This window comes from Poromitra crassiceps (assembly GCF_964638095.1).
Source record: "Poromitra crassiceps genome assembly, chromosome: 6".
NCBI classification, from domain to species: Eukaryota; Metazoa; Chordata; class Actinopteri; order Beryciformes; family Melamphaidae; genus Poromitra; species Poromitra crassiceps.
Window position 1 is genome coordinate 51,519,862 of NC_139627.1, and position 18,962 is coordinate 51,538,823.

The 18,962-nt window shown below is 44.0% G+C and overlaps 2 protein-coding genes across 2 annotated transcripts in view; one reads left to right on the forward strand and one right to left on the reverse strand.

Annotated features, from left to right (window-relative positions):
- LOC310777967 (ATP-binding cassette sub-family C member 12-like) overlaps window positions 1-18,962 on the forward strand; it is a gene marked incomplete at both ends in the record, with an annotated part of 450,252 nt that overhangs the window by 258,615 nt on the left and 172,675 nt on the right. The gene's annotated exons all lie outside the window — the stretch shown is intronic.
- On the reverse strand, window positions 1,757-17,461 carry LOC310778754 (high affinity cGMP-specific 3',5'-cyclic phosphodiesterase 9A-like; the record flags this gene model as incomplete). The annotated part of the gene is made up of 10 exons (XM_083639206.1): window positions 17,444-17,461; window positions 15,650-15,827; window positions 13,255-13,377; window positions 11,801-11,893; window positions 11,549-11,616; window positions 11,332-11,434; window positions 8,233-8,337; window positions 6,045-6,191; window positions 3,226-3,316; window positions 1,757-1,791 (listed from the first exon to the last, which is right to left on the reverse strand). Exons 2-10 carry the CDS (start codon window positions 15,803-15,805, stop codon window positions 1,757-1,759), a joined length of 921 nt encoding a protein of 306 aa, XP_083495332.1. The 5' UTR covers window positions 15,806-15,827; window positions 17,444-17,461.

An 18,962-nucleotide genomic window follows, 5' to 3' on the forward strand; every position in this document is an offset into this window, starting at 1 on the left:
TGTGTGTGTGTTAGTGTGTGTGTGTGTGTGTGTGTATATACAGATCCTTTCCAAATAATTACAATATCATGGAAAAGTTAGTTTCTTTCCATAATTTCCTTCCTTTTTCATAGTTTATAGATTCATTACACACAAAGTAAAATATTTCTAGCCTTTATTTGTTTCATTTTTCATAATTTTGGCCTACAGCTCCAGAAAACCCCCAAAACAGTATTTCAAGAAATTAGAATAGTGTGAAGAAAATCAGCAGTTACTTCTCAGTTATGACTGACTCCAGCCTCAGTCCACTCCCTCTGAATCTCTGCCAAATTTTTGAATCGCCTTTGCTTGACAATCCGCTGAAGCCCACGGTCATCCATGGTATTTCCATGATATTATTTTTTTTTTGAAAGGATCTGTATGTATATACAGTATACTGTATACACTATATATATATACGTATATATTTATTTATTTATATATATATATATATATATATACATACACATATATATATATATATTATGTATAATACTGTAAATCATAATTCAAACTTTCACCTGATAATCTTCACATAAATCACCACAATAATATAGTTTTATGTGCACTCCAGGGAGCATCAAACAGGTGTTTATTCATTTTAACTCATTGAGTGCCATGGACGTCTTTCGACGTCCAATTAAATAGTGACGTAGAGTGCCACGGACGTCTTTCGACGTCCAATGCATTTTTTGACGGTGGGACGTCGATCAAAGCCTTCCACATCTCCTGTACAACTATTATAGCTATTGGAGGTCTATAACCTATTTTACAGAACCCTTAGGTGGCGACAGTGCTCTCCAGGTTAACAGAAAGGCAGAGAAAAACAGAGAATAAGTCTTTGGGGAAACGGAAATCGCATCGCATCCGTATGCATCGATATGCATGAAGCGTTTTAACGTTAGATGTGCCTACAGCAGCAGCAGCCAATCTGCTCCCACAATTGAGCTCCTCCATGTCCGCTGCAACAGCCAATTCGCATGATCAGCCGTGGATTTGTTATTATTCTCAACTGGAAGCATAGGAGCCGGTGACAAACACACGCGGAAGCTGTAAAAAAGCTGGATGTCGCGCACATAGACGGTCGCGCACCCTCACAGTGCAGAGCAAACTCAGCAGAGAGCCACCTCCCATAAGGAGGAGTGTGCAGTTGAGGAGGAGTGGGAGGGGGGGGGGGGGGCACGCAGAGCAGCACACAACACACAACACCCAGACAGACCCAGGCAGCAGGACATTAGCTTCAGAGTCAGTGATGTGTTTGAAATGTTTAATTTCACAAAAGGGCCAATATCTCAGCTTCTAGAAAAAAAAGGCTCTTTTTTGTTAAATCAAGCTATCTTCTCCGGCTGATAACTAAAGAACGGAAAATGATATCAATAAACCTGTTTTTGCTGATGATAGAAAAGAGTCTCATCGTTCTTTTTGCGTGTTCATTGTTTACATAGTAATATCACACAATATTCTGTGGGCCTCGAGAAATCACTGAAAAAAGCTCTGAAACTCTGGCACAGGGAGCGTCCGTTCTCCAAAAGTGGCTGGCACTCAATGAGTTAAGAATGGCATTTCACTTTTTGCAAATGATCTCTTCAAAGATGGTTAAGATGGTGGATAAGCAGCCTAAGTAAAGAACCAAAAACACTTTAAGAAGGAAATCCCCAAAAAATGTTGACAGCATTTTATGGGATCTTGTAACTATGAGTGTGCCTAATATTCATCATGGCCTCCCATATTACAGAATTTACTGTTCAAAAACCGCCGCTAGTCGTGGACCAGCTAAAAAGTGGAGAAACAAAGAGGACCATGAAATGCTGAGAGAATCAGATCAACATCACCTTTTTGTTTGAAATAATTTCATGGCTTTTGAAGAGACTTGGGACTGGGACTTGTAGACATGGGCACTATGGCACTTTCAACCCTGCTTGATGGGGGCATAACCATCATTGCTTGTACAAGTTTATATGTGTGTGTATTTTTGATTCAATTTCATATGATGTCTTTTCCCCTTTTTGCCTCTTAGAATTGTGATGTCAGAAGCAATTGTGATTTCATCCATGATCATCAGCGACATCATCAGTGATGTCATAAATCCTTCCCTGCTGAGGATTACATTCAATAGTGCATCCACCAAAACTACATGGAAAGCCTGTAGGAGAGCATTCTCTGTGCCGAGCTCAACGAACAAACAAGAAAAAGTACAAATAGAATCATTTACTACACAGGCCAGATACATCTAAATGAATGTAAATGTAGACAATCTCCAGATAAACCGTCCACAATATGTTCATTTCACACAGTCTTGGCTGTTGCAGGTCATAAGTGTACCAGCCTCCATACTTCACTGTGAGGCTGCTTTGGAGGTATGGAGCTCAGCCTCTGTTTGGCTGTCAGCTATGCTCTGTGTGCACAGAGGTGTCTCCTTGCTCTTGGCTGTCATCTCACTCTGGGCTCGGTTCTGTTTCTCCCTCTCCAGCTCTTTCTCCATCTCTGTGTAGTAGTCTCTCACTCTGGGCCCGGTTCCGTTTCTCCCTCTCCAGCGCTTTCTCCATCTCTGTGTAGTAGTCTCTCACTCTGGGCTCGGTTCTGTTTCTCCCTCTCCAGCGCTTTCTCCATCTCTGTGTAGTAGTCTCTCACTCTGGGCCCGGTTCTGTTCCTCCCTCTCCAGCGCTTTCTCCATCTCTGTGTAGTAGTCTCTCACTCTGGGCTCGGTTCTGTTTCTCCCTCTCCAGCGCTTTGTCCATCTCTGTGTAGTAGTCTCTCACTCTGGGCTCGGTTCTGTTTCTCCCTCTCCAGTGCTTTCTCCATCTCTGTGTAGTAGTCTCTCACTCTGGGCTCGGTTCTGTTTCTCCCTCTCCAGCGCTTTCTCCATCTCTGTGTAGTAGTCTCTCACTCTGGGCTCGGTTCTGTTTCTCCCTCTCCAGCGCTTTCTCCATCTCTGTGTAGTAGTCTCTCACTCTGGGCTCGGTTCTGTTTCTCCCTCTCCAGTGCTTTCTCCATCTCTGTGTAGTAGTCTCTCACTCTGGGCTCGGTTCTGTTTCTCCCTCTCCAGCGCTTTCTCCATCTCTGTGTAGTAGTCTCTCACTCTGGGCTCGGTTCTGTTTCTCCCTCTCCAGCGCTTTCTCCATCTCTGTGTAGTAGTCTCTCACTCTGGGCCCGGTTCTGTTTCTCCCTCTCCAGTGCTTTCTCCATCTCTGTGTAGTAGTCTCTCACTCTGGGCTCGGTTCTGTTTCTCCCTCTCCAGTGCTTTCTCCATCTCTGTGTAGTAGTCGAGAGCCTTCCGCACCGGGTTAATGATGTGTTGCTGTGGGATTGATGAAGATAGAAAATAAACATTCCACACTCAGACACTCACAGGACATTGTGGGACTGGGGCCCACAGGACATTGTGGGACATTGTGGGACTGGGGCCCACAGGACATTGTGGGACTGGGGCCCACAGGACATTGTGGGACTGGGGCCCACAGGACATTGTGGGACTGGGGCCCACAGGACAGACGGTCTGTGCCATAGCAGACGGAAGGAAGGACGGACAGACAGACAGACAGACAGACACACAAATTAATTTATAGAAGTGGCTACACCGCTTAAAAATCTGATGACAAACAGCTTCATTAATATTGAGATGAAACCTCCAGCACGCGAGCGACTCCTCAGGAAGATGTGCTGTTCAGGAAGGGACGGACTGTTCTCCCACTGTGTGTAAAACAGTAATGAGGTTCTGTTCAGGAAGGTGCAGACTGTTCTCCCACTGTGTGTAATACAGTAATGAGGTTCTGTTCAGGAAGGGACGGACTGTTCTCCCACTGTGTGTAATACAGTAATGAGGTTCTGTTCAGGAAGGGACGGACTGTTCTCCCACTGTGTGTAATACAGTAATGAGGTTCTGTTCAGGAAGGTGTGGACTGTTCTCCCACTGTGTGTAAAACAGTAATGAGGTTCTGTTCAGGAAGGGACGGACTGTTCTCCCACTGTGTGTAAAACAGTAATGAGGTTCTGTTCAGTTCAGTAAGGTGTGGACTGTTCTCCCACTGTGTGTAATACAGTAATGAGGTTCTGTTCAGGAAGGGACAGACTGTTCTCCCACTGTGTGTAATACAGTAATGAGGTTCTGTTCAGGAAGGGACGGACTGTTCTCCCACTGTGTGTAAAACAGTAATGAGGTTCTGTTCAGTTCAGTAAGGTGTGGACTGTTCTCCCACTGTGTGTAATACAGTAATGAGGTTCTGTTCAGGAAGGGACGGACTGTTCTCCCACTGTGTGTAATACAGTAATGAGGTTCTGTTCAGGAAGGGACGGACTGTTCTCCCACTGTGTGTAAAACAGTAATGAGGTTCTGTTCAGGAAGGTGTGGACTGTTCTCCCACTGTGTGTAATACAGTAATGAGGTTCTGTTCAGGAAGGTGTGGACTGTTCTCCCACTGTGTGTAATACAGTAATGAGGTTCTGTTCAGGAAGGGACGGACTGTTCTCCCACTGTGTGTAAAACAGTAATGAGGTTCTGTTCAGGAAGGTGCAGACTGTTCTCCCACTGTGTGTAATACAGTAATGAGGTTCTGTTCAGGAAGGGACGGACTGTTCTCCCACTGTGTGTAATACAGTAATGAGGTTCTGTTCAGGAAGGGACGGACTGTTCTCCCACTGTGTGTAATACAGTAATGAGGTTCTGTTCAGGAAGGTGTGGACTGTTCTCCCACTGTGTGTAAAACAGTAATGAGGTTCTGTTCAGGAAGGGACGGACTGTTCTCCCACTGTGTGTAAAACAGTAATGAGGTTCTGTTCAGTTCAGTAAGGTGTGGACTGTTCTCCCACTGTGTGTAATACAGTAATGAGGTTCTGTTCAGGAAGGGACAGACTGTTCTCCCACTGTGTGTAATACAGTAATGAGGTTCTGTTCAGGAAGGGACGGACTGTTCTCCCACTGTGTGTAAAACAGTAATGAGGTTCTGTTCAGTTCAGTAAGGTGTGGACTGTTCTCCCACTGTGTGTAATACAGTAATGAGGTTCTGTTCAGGAAGGGACGGACTGTTCTCCCACTGTGTGTAATACAGTAATGAGGTTCTGTTCAGGAAGGGACGGACTGTTCTCCCACTGTGTGTAAAACAGTAATGAGGTTCTGTTCAGGAAGGTGTGGACTGTTCTCCCACTGTGTGTAATACAGTAATGAGGTTCTGTTCAGGAAGGGACGGACTGTTCTCCCACTGTGTGTAATACAGTAATGAGGTTCTGTTCAGGAAGGGACGGACTGTTCTCCCACTGTGTGTAAAACAGTAATGAGGTTCTGTTCAGGAAGGTGTGGACTGTTCTCCCACTGTGTGTAATACAGTAATGAGGTTCTGTTCAGGAAGGTGTGGACTGTTCTCCCACTGTGTGTAATACAGTAATGAGGTTCTGTTCAGGAAGGTGTGGACTGTTCTCCCACTGTGTGTAATACAGTAATGAGGTTCTGTTCAGGAAGGGACGGACTGTTCTCCCACTGTGTGTAAAACAGTAATGAGGTTCTGTTCAGGAAGGTGTGGACTGTTCTCCCACTGTGTGTAATACAGTAATGAGGTTCTGTTCAGGAAGGGACGGACTGTTCTCCCACTGTGTGTAATACAGTAATGAGGTTCTGTTCAGGAAGGGACGGACTGTTCTCCCACTGTGTGTAAAACAGTAATGAGGTTCTGTTCAGGAAGGTGTGGACTGTTCTCCCACTGTGTGTAATACAGTAATGAGGTTCTGTTCAGGAAGGTGTGGACTGTTCTCCCACTGTGTGTAATACAGTAATGAGGTTCTGTTCAGGAAGGTGTGGACTGTTCTCCCACTGTGTGTAATACAGTAATGAGGTTCTGTTCAGGAAGGTGTGGACTGTTCTCCCACTGTGTGTAATACAGTAATGAGGTTCTGTTCAGGAAGGTGTGGACTGTTCTCCCACTGTGTGTAATACAGTAATGAGGTTCTGTTCAGGAAGGTGTGGACTGTTCTCCCACTGTGTGTAATACAGTAATGAGGTTCTGTGAAATGATGAAATGATGAAATCAATAAATTACCTCCAGGCAGGGGAAGAGGTTGGCCAGCTCGATGAACAGGGGGAAGAGGACAAACCGGATGAATCCTGTTTGAGATGAAGGCTTGGTCACCTTGTCTCGGTCCATGAAGGGGGTGACCGGAAGACCCTCCAGCTTCTCCATGTCACTCTGAGGACAGACGGACCACAAGAAAGGACCGGATTGGCGATAATGCAAGAAGGATGGAATGTAGAGCTGGTTTGTATAATCATTGTGATGTTTTAACCTATGATACTGTTTTGTCTATCTTAGCAGACCAGAATAGAATAGAATGATATTCTATTCTCAAGTATGAAATGGCCAAGTAGAGTCAATCATTCATTGCAAACAGTGGTACAAAATATAAGTCACCCTTCTTTATGTAGTGACACAAATGGCATGGCACAATATACTGTACATGTTACAGCCAATTTAGGAATCTTGTTAGGAAGATTGCATTGTGGTTCATCACAGACACACCTCTTAACTTCTGGAAATATTAGTATCAGCAGCAGAGATTGTATTTGAATTGCATCAGAGCGTGTTGCCTTCCAGTCATCGTATACCAGAACAAAAGTCCATCTGTGTCTCAAGAGCTCTCAGTCCAGGGTCCAAAATTATTATTTTTTCCCCACTGGCCAAATGCAGAGTAAATGTTCAAATTTTACCTGCCACTGAATAGAATACCATTGTTTTTGTTTGTTTTATTTTGGGCTGGGGAGTGAAGCAAATCTACCAGCCACTTGCATACTGTATTTTACCAGCATTTGGCTGGTGCTAATTTTGAACCCTGGCTCATCCTGAACTAGGAAGCACCTCAAAATGATAAATGGTAAAATGGTAAATGGCCTGCATTTATATAGCGCTTTTATCCAAAGCGCTTTACAATCAGTAGGTACATTCACCCATTCATACAGACATTCATACACCAATGGCGGCGGCAAGCTACCACGCAGGGTGCTGTTACACCATCAGGAGCAATTTGGGGTTCAGTATCTTGCCCAAGGACACTTCGACATGCAGACTGGAGGAGACGGGGATCGAACCACCAACCTCTTTTATCCAAAGCGATTAATGGATGACCCACTCTACCTCCTGAGCTACAGCCGCCCCAAAAGTGCAACCCCCACCACCAAACACTGTACAATTCCTCAAATTGATGTTATATCAGTTATAATAATCGTCTCTAATGGTGGAAATAGATCACCACAAAAATCTTAACAAATTGTTCAAAAATTCATGAAAATCAATTGAAATGTTTTTGCGATATCCTGCTGACGGATTAAAAAAAAAATTAAAGGAGTGAAAACAACATCCTTGGCAGAGCTAATAATAATAATAATAATAATAATAATTAAAAAAAGACGTGGGAAAACCACATTTTCAGGTAATTGCATTCAATTTGAGATGGTGCCTCACAAATTCAAGATTTGAATTTATTGAATGAATTCAATGGTTATGAGTGTGCCAACTCAAGGTCAACTGTTTTTTTCTACTGGCACTAATCTCGTTCCATACATAAACTACACACATAAACCACACACATAAACCACACACATAAATCATCAATAATTTGTGGAAATGAGCGATGCAGACATCTTTGTTATGAAATCACAAAATGCTCAGGTCATGTGTAACACTATGGACACAATCCTTAGAGGAGGGATAACAGTTTTCAACTGGTCATTTGGTGTTGCAACACTATAGTTTGTCTCCATGCAACAGCAGTCAGCTACCTGGTTGTATTGTTTCTCTCCATGCAACAGCAGTCAGTTACCTGGTTGTATTGTTTCTCTCCATGCAACAGCAGTCAGTTACCTGGTTGTATTGTTTCTCTCCATGCAACAGCAGTCGGTTACCTGGTTGTATTGTTTCTCTCCATGCAACAGCAGTCAGTTACCTGGTTGTATTGTTTCTCTCCATGCAACAGCAGTCAGTTACCTGGTTGTATTGTTTCTCTCCATGCAACAGCAGTCAGTTACCTGGTTGTATTGTTTCTCTCCATGCAACAGCAGTCAGTTACCTGGTTGTATTGTTTCTCTCCATGCAACAGCAGTCAGTTACCTGGTTGTATTGTTTCTCTCCATGCAACAGCAGTCAGTTACCTGGTTGTATTGTTTCTCTCCATGCAACAGCAGTCAGTTACCTGGTTGTATTGTTTCTCTCCATGCAACAGCAGTCAGTTAGTTACCTGGTTGTAGAACTCCTGCAGAAGGCAGTCCAGCCAGGGCTCAGCCACCTCCATGGGCCGCGCCTCGTTGGAGATGTCACTCACTTTGATCAGGATCATCATCAGCTGCACATACATGTATAGCAGGGGAAAAAACACAAGAGCTCAACAGTCACGTGACTTTTCGTGACGTCATTTGCCCCAGAAGTAAGTTCTGCATTCATTTTCTCCATAGACATTTCGATAAATCCTTATATAATTAAGCAATATCACACGAGAGGGAGTGCATTGTTGGCTAATATTGGCACTGCTGTGATTCGGTCGCAGGCACGAGGCCGCAGGCCGAGTGCCGTAGATAATCACAGCAGTGCCAATATTAGCCAACAATGCACGACCTCGAGTGTGATATTGCTTTTATACAACAGTTCTATTATTAAACAAAGCTGATTAAAAAAATGACAAAAAGCTGAGAAAATAGATGATTTTTGTATTTATTCCTCCGCCAACAAAAATAGTCCCCCCAGCTTTCCCTTTGCAGAAAATGTAGCCTAATCAGCCTAATTAACTGCAGGCTGTCTAGCCTACTTTTTGTCATACACATTGATTTGCACGTTTCCATTTATTGTACAGCCAGTGAAGAGAACAGAGTCTGGTGACGGCATGGTTGACTGTCGCTTTGCAGGAGGCATGTCGGATACCGAGGATGAGCTTGTTTGATCTGATAGTATGTTGCTCCATCTTTTCCTGCTCTCCGTGGATGGTCGCCAATAACTTTTTAACGAGCTTTCAGACCTGCAAGACAAAAAAGTGTGGCGAAGTATCACTAATCACCGTCCTCGTTGTCATCCTGTCCTCGAATTTGTATTTATAGGCGTTAATCATCTTACCTGTGCCCACTCACTGCCATGATCTCCCTGGCTTCCAGTCCTGCATCAGACAGCTTCTGTATGGCGGTGGCCCGGAGGCAGTGGTTGGTGTAAGAGGCTCGTGTCCCCGCTTCTTTACACATCCTGGGTAACATCTGTGCCAACTGGTTTACTCCAAGCGGAGTTGCGGTGTACCAGACGCTATCTGTGACAGCTGCAGTCCTCCTGGGCTGCAGATAGAGGGCTTTTGCGTCAGGTGGAAGTTTGCTCAAGTACTTTTCAAGAGAAACAATTGGACAGAGGGGGTTTCCTGGCTCCTCAAACATGGCACCCCTCCTATTTTCTCTGTCTCTCTCCAAAGGGTCTTTGTGATTTTTTGTTTCTTCATTGAAAGTCATTGTGAAAAACTTTGCTCCATTCTCGTCGTATTTTAGGGTGAATGAATCAGGTTTGAGAGCCCGATTCCCCTCTTTGCCCCTGCGTCCAAAATGCAACTGAATGTCATACCAGACCTTGTTCTGTAAACCCTTTGGATTGTCTGGGCGTAAAGCAGCAGATTGCTTTAAGATGAGCTGGTCTTCAGTTGAAATTGCCGGGTGATGTGTTGTTGTATCTTTCCCGGCTCGTCTGATCTGTTTCACAACGCCTTTGAAAACGTTATTAGCTGGAAGGAATTCAGCATCCTGCATTAAATTCCATGAACGGCTGAGAGGCGGCTCGTTGATATGGCGATTTAAACCAGCGCGAAGCCCAAGGTAACCGCTTATCCCATATAGCTCTCCTTTGTTCGTCCGTACGGATCCATAAAACTCCCTCAAAACAGTATTCAGCTCTGTCTTCTCAATTGACTGGAAGTTGATGGTCATAGTTTTTGAACGTAGCCAAGTTTGAAAGCAGTTCACAGCCCAGACTGTTTGCTTCACAGTGTTTGCTTCGTTTTTGTTTTTCTCCAAATCGTCAAGTCCTGCAGGTGAAATATGAGCAAACCTGGAGGTTTCCGTAGAAGAATGTTGCTCCCCTTCGTCCTCTTCTGACGAGCATTCATAGTTTAAATCAAAAGTTATGTTAGTAAAAAAATCCATCTTTGCGCTCTCGGTTACGCTTTGAATGACGTTCAATGTAACGTGACTGGTGTTTGTTTTGTTGATTAGAGCAGCTGTGAAGCGTGTTGATTAGAGCAGCTGTGAAGCGGAGTGATATAGCCTACCCTACACACAGTGAAGCGCCAGTGCATTATCGTGAAATATAGGCACTCGTAAGATCCCTCTTGTCCAATCAAATTGCTCGGCCGGAACTACCTGTTGTATAACGAGTTTTAAAGCTGGAACCATCATCAGTGATGTCATAAATCCCACTGATGACATCATCAGTGATGTCATAAATCTGACATCATCAGTGATGCTGGTCTCATTGGCCACACAGCAGCCGAGTTGCGGGTAAGGCTGCGCAGCGGGCAAGCTGCGAATGCGGGAATGCGAGCTGCAGGGGCAGCTCAGTGAGCTGCAGTACGGGCGAGGCCGCATAGCGGGAGAGCTTAAGAATCGAGCACACGAGATCCATAGTAGATCAAATCTAACAGACAGAGAGACCCTCTGACACACACAGCTGTGTCCTTGTTGGGCTCCTGCATTGCCCCCTCTCTCTGCTCTCTGCCCCTGATCATGTTATTCTCTGGGATAGTCATAACATGTTGTGTGTGTGCTCTCTTCTCACTATAAGATCTTTGACTGTCTGTTGTTCCGACACTGTCCTCACGAATCCTGCAACTATGAATTCCTATTCTTCTGTATTCCTATCAAATTATCATGGGGCAGTCTCTCTGCACATGGCTTTTGCAAAGATATGTGTGGCTAAATACATTTTTGTAAGATGACTTCTCTTGACTCTCGGCTCAATTATTTTGATCTCGAGTGGGTTTTCCTCCAGTTGTCACCATCACATCGTGGCTCAGTAGAGGTGCGGGAGAAGAATGTATTGATTCAATTCCATTCTACAACGATAGGTCAATCTCACTCTTATCAAATTCTAATTGAATAAAAATTCAATTTCTGATTCCCAACCACAATACTGACATTTCTTCATTTTCCACTTAGGAAATCTAAATGAAACATAACATACCTCATGCAGCAGCAGACTCTCTCTGCTCTGAGTTTTAGCAGCTATAAGTTATGATATATTCCTTCCCAATGCCTCTCCAAACTGATCCTATGGATCATGTTCCGTTGTGTTGACATCTACTGTCCTCTAGTCTTACCACATCTCTGTGCTCCTTGTTGTTGAAGTCAAAAACAGGCAGGATGGACTTGAACTTATTGAGGATCTCATTGTGTCTTGTCATGTCAGTGGCCAGGATGCATCTGCCAAATGAAGAGAGAATAAACACTCTTAGAATGATTCGCTCGCAGCGTATGTCGCGGCGCTGTTACTGCTGAATTGCACGCATGCTAAGAGAATGACAGAGATGAGCTCACTTGATGATTCCCTCCCGTATTCGTTTGTACTGTTCTGTGGTCAGATTTCTGAAGATATTGGTCTCCGTCTAGAAAAGAGAGAGAGAGAGAGAGAGAGAGAGAGAGAGAGGGAGAGAGAGAGAGAGAGAGAGAGAGAGAGAGAGAGAGACTTCTGTTCGTTGTTACTGCCGGCAGCACAAACTCCTCCTCATACGTTCTGAACAGAACAAACGTCACATACAAGGACGTGTGACCTCGCTGACCAAGCCGTACCTTCTCCAGTATCTCAAAGGCGACGGCACAGTGGTGGTTCTCCAGCGGAGAGATGTCATTGTAGCGCAGAGCAAGTTCAGTCCGAGCATTTATCTGAAAGATCAATTTAACAGCGTTGAGTAGAATTGAACCCGCATTACTGAGCTGGAGAATGAAGCACGACTCTACTGTATAAATTTGAATAAGTAGAAGTGCACTTGGAGAACGCAGACCTTCCGGCAAGGCCAATACTCCAGTCTGCCATGATATGCACATTTTGTGAGTCGGATCGGAAACCCTAGCCCTGACCCATTCCCCCCCCCCCCAGCCACTCCCCGTACCCACCCCTCCAACCCCCAACTCTCTATGACCTGCCTATCCCTAGCTATGGCCCCTTTTCCCTAGCCCCGCCCCCGTCCTTGACCGGATTCGGATCTGCAAAAAAAAAGAAAAAAAGAAACGTGCTACACCCTTCAACCAAGTTTCAGGAAAATTGGCCGAGTCATTTTTCCTTAATCCTGCTAACAAACAAACAAACAGACAAACAAACAAACAAACAGACAAACAAACGACACTGAAAACATAACTTCCTTGGCAGAGGTAATAATCCTGTATACAGCAGTTCTGTACAGCCTAGAGCAGGGATGGGCAACTTTGATGATAGAGAGGGCCACAAAAAAATGTCCTCGCTACCAGAGGGCCAGATTTTGCTGAGGGCTGGAGGCCGAATGGCGCCGGCGTGAAAAATGTTGGGCATTTGAAGCCAGGTTTAGAGGAATAACTCATTTTAAATGAACAGTTGTGATGTCATTATTCAGTCTTAACCACCAATATTTTATCCTTTTCTCACTCACTCCTATGTCACCACCTGCTCTCCCTGCAGGGCTTGAAATTAACTTTTTTGACCACCTGCCAATATGGCTGCTAGATTTTAAAATGACCAGCCAATTAGAATTTCCACTAGCCAAAATGTTTTTCTTGAAATAAACCAGAATATTGAGTGGGTTAATTTAAGCATAAGTATCAGTAAGTGGCCCGGGATTCTCAAAGCCTGTGTTGAGGGTCACATGAACAAAAATGCAGTCTTGAAGCTAAATAAATCCAAAACCGTGTTAATTATTTAAATTTCTACTTAAATGTAGAACAGTCATTTCTTGCACATGAGATTACTTTTAGCCTTTTAGTCATAAAGATTATTGAAAAATATTCCATATTCCAGACTGAAATGTTATAACAGAAGTGGAGTATTGGCGAGAATGACATGAAAATTTGGACACTTATTCAGCAGGTATCTTGCATGTTGCGTTCAGGTGTACTGTAATTATTATTATTATTTTGCAATTCCAGCTCGGGCCACACAGGGGGCGCCCATCCCTGGCCTAGTGGGATAGAGCATGCCAGTAAAAATGCCATATCATATATGCTACATCCAGATTGAATGAGGTTGTTATCCAGAGGGAAACCTATGCAGCGACCTGATAGGCGTTGTTGTATCCTGTGTGGTCGAGGTCGTGACAGACTGCAGAGGTCAACATGGTCAGCAGGTCCATGCTGTCCATCTTACTCCTCAGGTCAGTCAGCCAGATCAAACCGTACATCTGCTCACAGAACAAGAAAAACGCATAGTGAGTGGGAGAGGTTGTGGTTTTGAAACAAATTAAAATAGTTTTGTCTCCTAATCAAATAACCACTACTGTTGTTGCGGCCCACAGCAACACATCGTATGTCTACATCAAAGTATACAATGACATTTCAAGCATTTGCCCTGGCTTCAGCTATGCCAGAAGTAGTCTCGCTTGCCAGACTCTCTCCCTACAATGGGAGTCTCATTGACTACGTTTACATGCACACAATATTCCACTATTATTCGGAAAATGACAATATTCTGAATTTGATAAGGGTCATGTAAACAGTATTCCAGTTGCATTTTCCGAATTTGCCCTTTTTCCGAATTTAGCATTTTCCGATTAAGACATCTGGGTTATTCCAGTATTATTCGGGTTTTCGGAGGATTCTTTGATCATGTATATATACAGCGCATTCGGAATATGCGTCTCAATCAATGGTCTCAATCAGGGTTTTTACCGCAGTTTGCGACGCATGTTGCCTGTTTGTGGTCAACTGATGTGTGCTAGAAAGCGCTAGAAGAGGCGATATAATTAAGCAATATATCACGAGAGCAAGTGTGTTGTGATGAATATATCACACTGATAAGCTGTTATCAGCTTATCAGTGTGATATATTTCACAACACACGCTGCTCGAGTGCTATATTGCTTTTATAAAACGGTTTCCAAGTATAATAATATAATAATAATAATACTATAAGTCCGACTGGCATGGTTTTTCTTTAAGAGTCAGTTGAAACACTACTGTAAGGCGGGACCTCTAGCAAGAAGATAGACGTGCGGGTGATTTGATTGGATCGTTCTGGAGACTGAAGTCGACATTGGCCAATCCTGGCGCTTGCTGAGAGCAAAGCCCGACCAGGGGCCGGTTGCACCAATGGCGGCGATTGAGCCAGAAAGACAGTCTGAATGAAATTGAATGTAACGTTCCCAATTCTATGTATTAACTTCTAAAAAACTAACGGCAACATTTTGGAAGGCTAAGCCACACAACTAGTTAGTTATAATCTAACGTCGTGCTTTCAAAGACAGCGAACTGGCGGTGTTACGACGAACACGGCTCAGTTGACCGCAGTTACGACGATGACGGTCAAAAAGGTCTCCGCGGAGATCTCTGTTACAGGCAGTTAAGACCAGTGTAAGACCAGTTGGTGCAACCGGCCCCAGAGCCGTATGCCGACACCAAGTAACGTACTTTTAGTAAGAGAGTTGCGCCATCATGCGTCCATAATGACTCATTGTACAAAGACTTGAAGGACTAGTGACCCTCCATACAGCAGATCAGGAGAAAGCTGTTTGGCTCGAGCACAGCGCTGCCATTTAGTAAGAGAGTTGCCATGGTAACCAATAACCCATGGCCATGGGTTATTGAACTCGGTTACTGGAATTATACAATGGCTGTGAACCAATCAGATTGCTTGATTTGAGGTACCCATTTTATAATCATATATAATCCATCATCTCTGGCATGCGAAAAGAAAAGCCCACATTTCTGATCGGGAGGAGATGAGAAACATCGATTGGTGCCCACGGAAGTCCAAAGTGCTTGCGAGCCTGCGAGGTATAACGTAGGCTACTAAGCCTACTTTATGAAGGACTTTGATGTGCCAATAATCGCAACGCCAAACTTTCCAGCAGCAAGCTCCTGAAATGGACCAAGGGATCCTCTGTTTATTCTCAAGAGAAAAACTCTGCCTACCTGCATCTCTCTCTCTCTCTCCCCCCTCCCTCACGTGTCGGGGAGGGCGAGCTACGGCTGCATGTAAACGGGAATATTAGTGGATTATTCATTTAGTCGGAATATTGTCATTTTCCGAATATGGGCAAAAACCGGAATATTGTGTGCATGTAAACGTAGTCACTGTTGATGATGTTGTTTCACAGCGGCGCAGGCAGAAGTGGCCTGCTAGCCGCCGGCTAACAAACGGCATCCAATGGCTTGACTGACTTTAACTTCAAAGATGTGTTGAGGTCAAAGCTTGACCTTCCACACATCGTCAGTGTTCTAATCCATACACCTCCTTCACCAATTAGCCATCAAGGATGTGATGATTGGAGAGGTACCAGGGCCTCTCCATGATTTGCCCTTACTAAAACCTTCTCCCTCTCCCTCCCACACACACACACACACACACACACACACACACACACACACACACACACACACACACACACACACACACACACACACACACACACACACACACACACACACACACACACACACACACACACACACACACCATCTGGGTGACACAGAAGCAGTGTTTGAAGTTGTGGAAAGGGATGTTGTTGTAGCGGCGGTAGACTTGGAACAGGAACTGCTGCAGCACCTCTGGCTCGATGTTGAAGGTGGCTGTGAAGTCTAAGTCCGTGTACATGACCTGCAGGAGTACCATGATCTCTGCATCCTCCCACTGCCTACACACACACACACACACACACACACACACACACACACGCATGCACACACGCACACACACACACACACAGGCACACGCACACACGCATGCACACACGCACACACACACACACACACGCACACACACACACACACACACACACACACACACACGCACACACACACACACCAGTTGCATTTGCCTAAAACGCTCGGCGATGAATGGAAAGAATCAATGAAGTAACCAAACCTGAGTGAACGCGCGCTTCCTCCCGTCACGTCACGTGAGAGCCCCACACTTCACGCTTCCTCCCGTCACGTCACGTGAGAGCCCCACACTTCAAACACAGTGCGTTAATTAGGCCTGTCGTGAAGAGCTTCTTTTGATTGGTCCGCACGTCGCGGGCCTATTCGTATTGAGATGAGTGCGTCGGTCAGATGAAAAGCGTGCGGGACCCTAACCTCTTCAGAGATGCATCAGAGGTGCCTGACGGACACGAGCGACCCTTATAAGTCTCTTTCTCTCTCTTCCTGTGCTTCTATTGAACAAGCAGGTGCTGCTGGCACTGTTTTCTCCTCCGTGATCACACAGGCACACAGACAGCTAGCACCACCTCCGTATCTAGAGAGTGTTGAAAACGGATGCAGATTGCAGATGATTATCAAACACCACCTGTACTGTTTTATTCGTTTATGTGATACCCGAGAGACTATAAATAATATGTTTATTTTGCATAAGGTGAAACGGTCTGTTGACTTATGGGATAAATCAATCGTCTCATAAAAGACAGTTACAGTGTAGAGCCCTATGTGAGTCCGAAGATGAAAAGGTCTCTGTGTGCCCAGTTATGCTCTGGAACCCTTCTCTTAGCAATAGAGACTGGTAGGTTTAATGCTCCTCCTGAAGAAGATCTGTTTATGATGCGATTTAGATGAAATTGAAAAGGAGACTTTTTGCTCTATTGCTCTGCATATGATGATGCAAGGGAAGTAGGGATGCACGATATATCGGCAATCATATCGGTATCGGCCGATGTTAGTCATTTTGTAACATATCGGTCATATCGGTATCGGTCAGATGTTGCAATGTTAATATCGGTTATCATTATCAGCCAAATTCTTCACATTGATATGAAATAATGCAGTAAATCTATGATTTATCGGCTTTTTCAAAGGCTTTGCAAATAAAGAAATGCATAACTTTTTCAAATTCAGTGTTAACATGTGTTTTTCAGTATGTACAAAATGTGATGATCATAAAAATGTGGTTTTATACAGATCATATCTACATCGATAAATATTGGTTATCGGCCATAACAGCAATGTTAATATCGGTTATCGGCATCGGCCAAAATTTTCATATCGGTGCATCCCTAAAGGGAAGTGCTCTTTAGTCAAAATGTGTCCTCTATTTATGCCGAATTTCTTTTTTTTACTTTGATGACTATGAGAAACTGGAGCTGTGTTTAAAAAAGGGACCTTCCCCACTGCAAGTTTTATTTGTCAGGCATGGGAACAAACTCAGGATTTTTTGGGGGGTCTTGGGTAATTGGGGGTGTGGCTAAAACCTCTTTGGGGGCGCCAAAATTCCTCTATTCAGGAAAGACCACGAGTTCACATACGAGTCAAAACTCACCAGTTATCGAAGGTTGGAGTCTTTAGATACTGCCTCACTTGTTCTGATACTTCCAGGGAGCTGGGAAGGCAGCAAACACACTTTAAAAGCACAGGTATAGAGAGCCAAAGTGAACGTCACTTCCTGCTTCAGCACTGTACCAGAGATTTTCATCCGCCATTTATTTTCCCATAGACATTTCGTAAAATGCATATAAAAGAGTTTTACTGGTATAAAAACCAAACGGTACAGATATATTAGAAACAGGAAAGATCGCATAACATTTCACTCAGACCAAAACGTAAAAAAATGAGGGTTTGAAGAAAATATTTTTTCAATGTTGTTGTTTTTAGGTTTTGGTCCGAGTGAAATGTTCTATGGTCTCTCCCGATTATAGCGTTAGCTGAACCGTTTGGTTTGAACCAGTAAAACTGTTTTTATAAGCATTTTACGAAATGTCTATGGGAAAATAAATGGCAGATGAAAATCTCTGGTACAGTGAGCAGTAGCGGAGCCAGAGGGGGGGCAAGGGGGCGGTCGCCCCAGGGCCCACTCGTCAGGGGGGCCCATCAAAAAAAAAAAAAAAAAAAAAATCTTTTTTTTTTTTTTTTTTTGCAGGCCAGGCCACCTGGCTGGCAACCTGTGTTTTTATTTTTCTTCTTCAGAACAAGCTTGTCTGTAAAGTGGCTTCACTGTAGTCTTTCTTGGACATAATATTACTTGGCTCAGTGAGTGACAAATTGTGTTTTCGGATATAGGGGCTATCAGCTATTTTACAGTTGTGACTTAAAATGACTTTATTTAATAAAGTCAGTGGTGTGAGTCTGAGAGGAATTCAATCAATAGACAATAACTTTGGTGTGTTTAAAATGAGATATTCCACTAAATATGGCTAAAACCGATTCAAACATGCAAAAAAGGCACATTTTTCTTTGCGGCCTGGCAGGCCCGGTTCTACGGGGGTGCAAAAGCATGCATTGCACCCTTATTTGTCTGCATGCTCAGTTGAAAAGTAAAAAAATGTATAAATGCTACAGCTGCACACTTACTGTTTAAACTTGAATTATAGTTGTTGTTTTTCTTTGTTCTTTGATGTGATTTTATGGCTTTTTGGCACCTATATGTAACCTTGAGGTTGAGATAATTGTATTATCATTATATGGTCCAAATATTTCAGTAAAGCACTTGAAACACTTGAAATATTCTTGCTTGGGTGGTATCATTCTACTTGAAATGATGGTCAAATGCATTATTTTTAGTAAAATAACATGTCAAATTTTTCGGCCGGCCACCCGAGTGGGCCCGGCCTTTGGCCGGGCATCTGCACCCCTTCCTATCTAGGATGCACCCCTAGTCATCTTGTTCTGGAACCGGCCCTGCGGCCTGGCCTGGCCTTCAAAAAAAAAAAAAAAAAAAAATTTTTTTGATGGGGCCCCCCTAAGAGCTTCGCCCCCTCTGGGCTGATGGGGTCGCTCCGCCCCTGACAGTGAGTACTGAAGCAGGAAGTAGGTGATCACTTTGCCAATGCCTCTCTATTAGA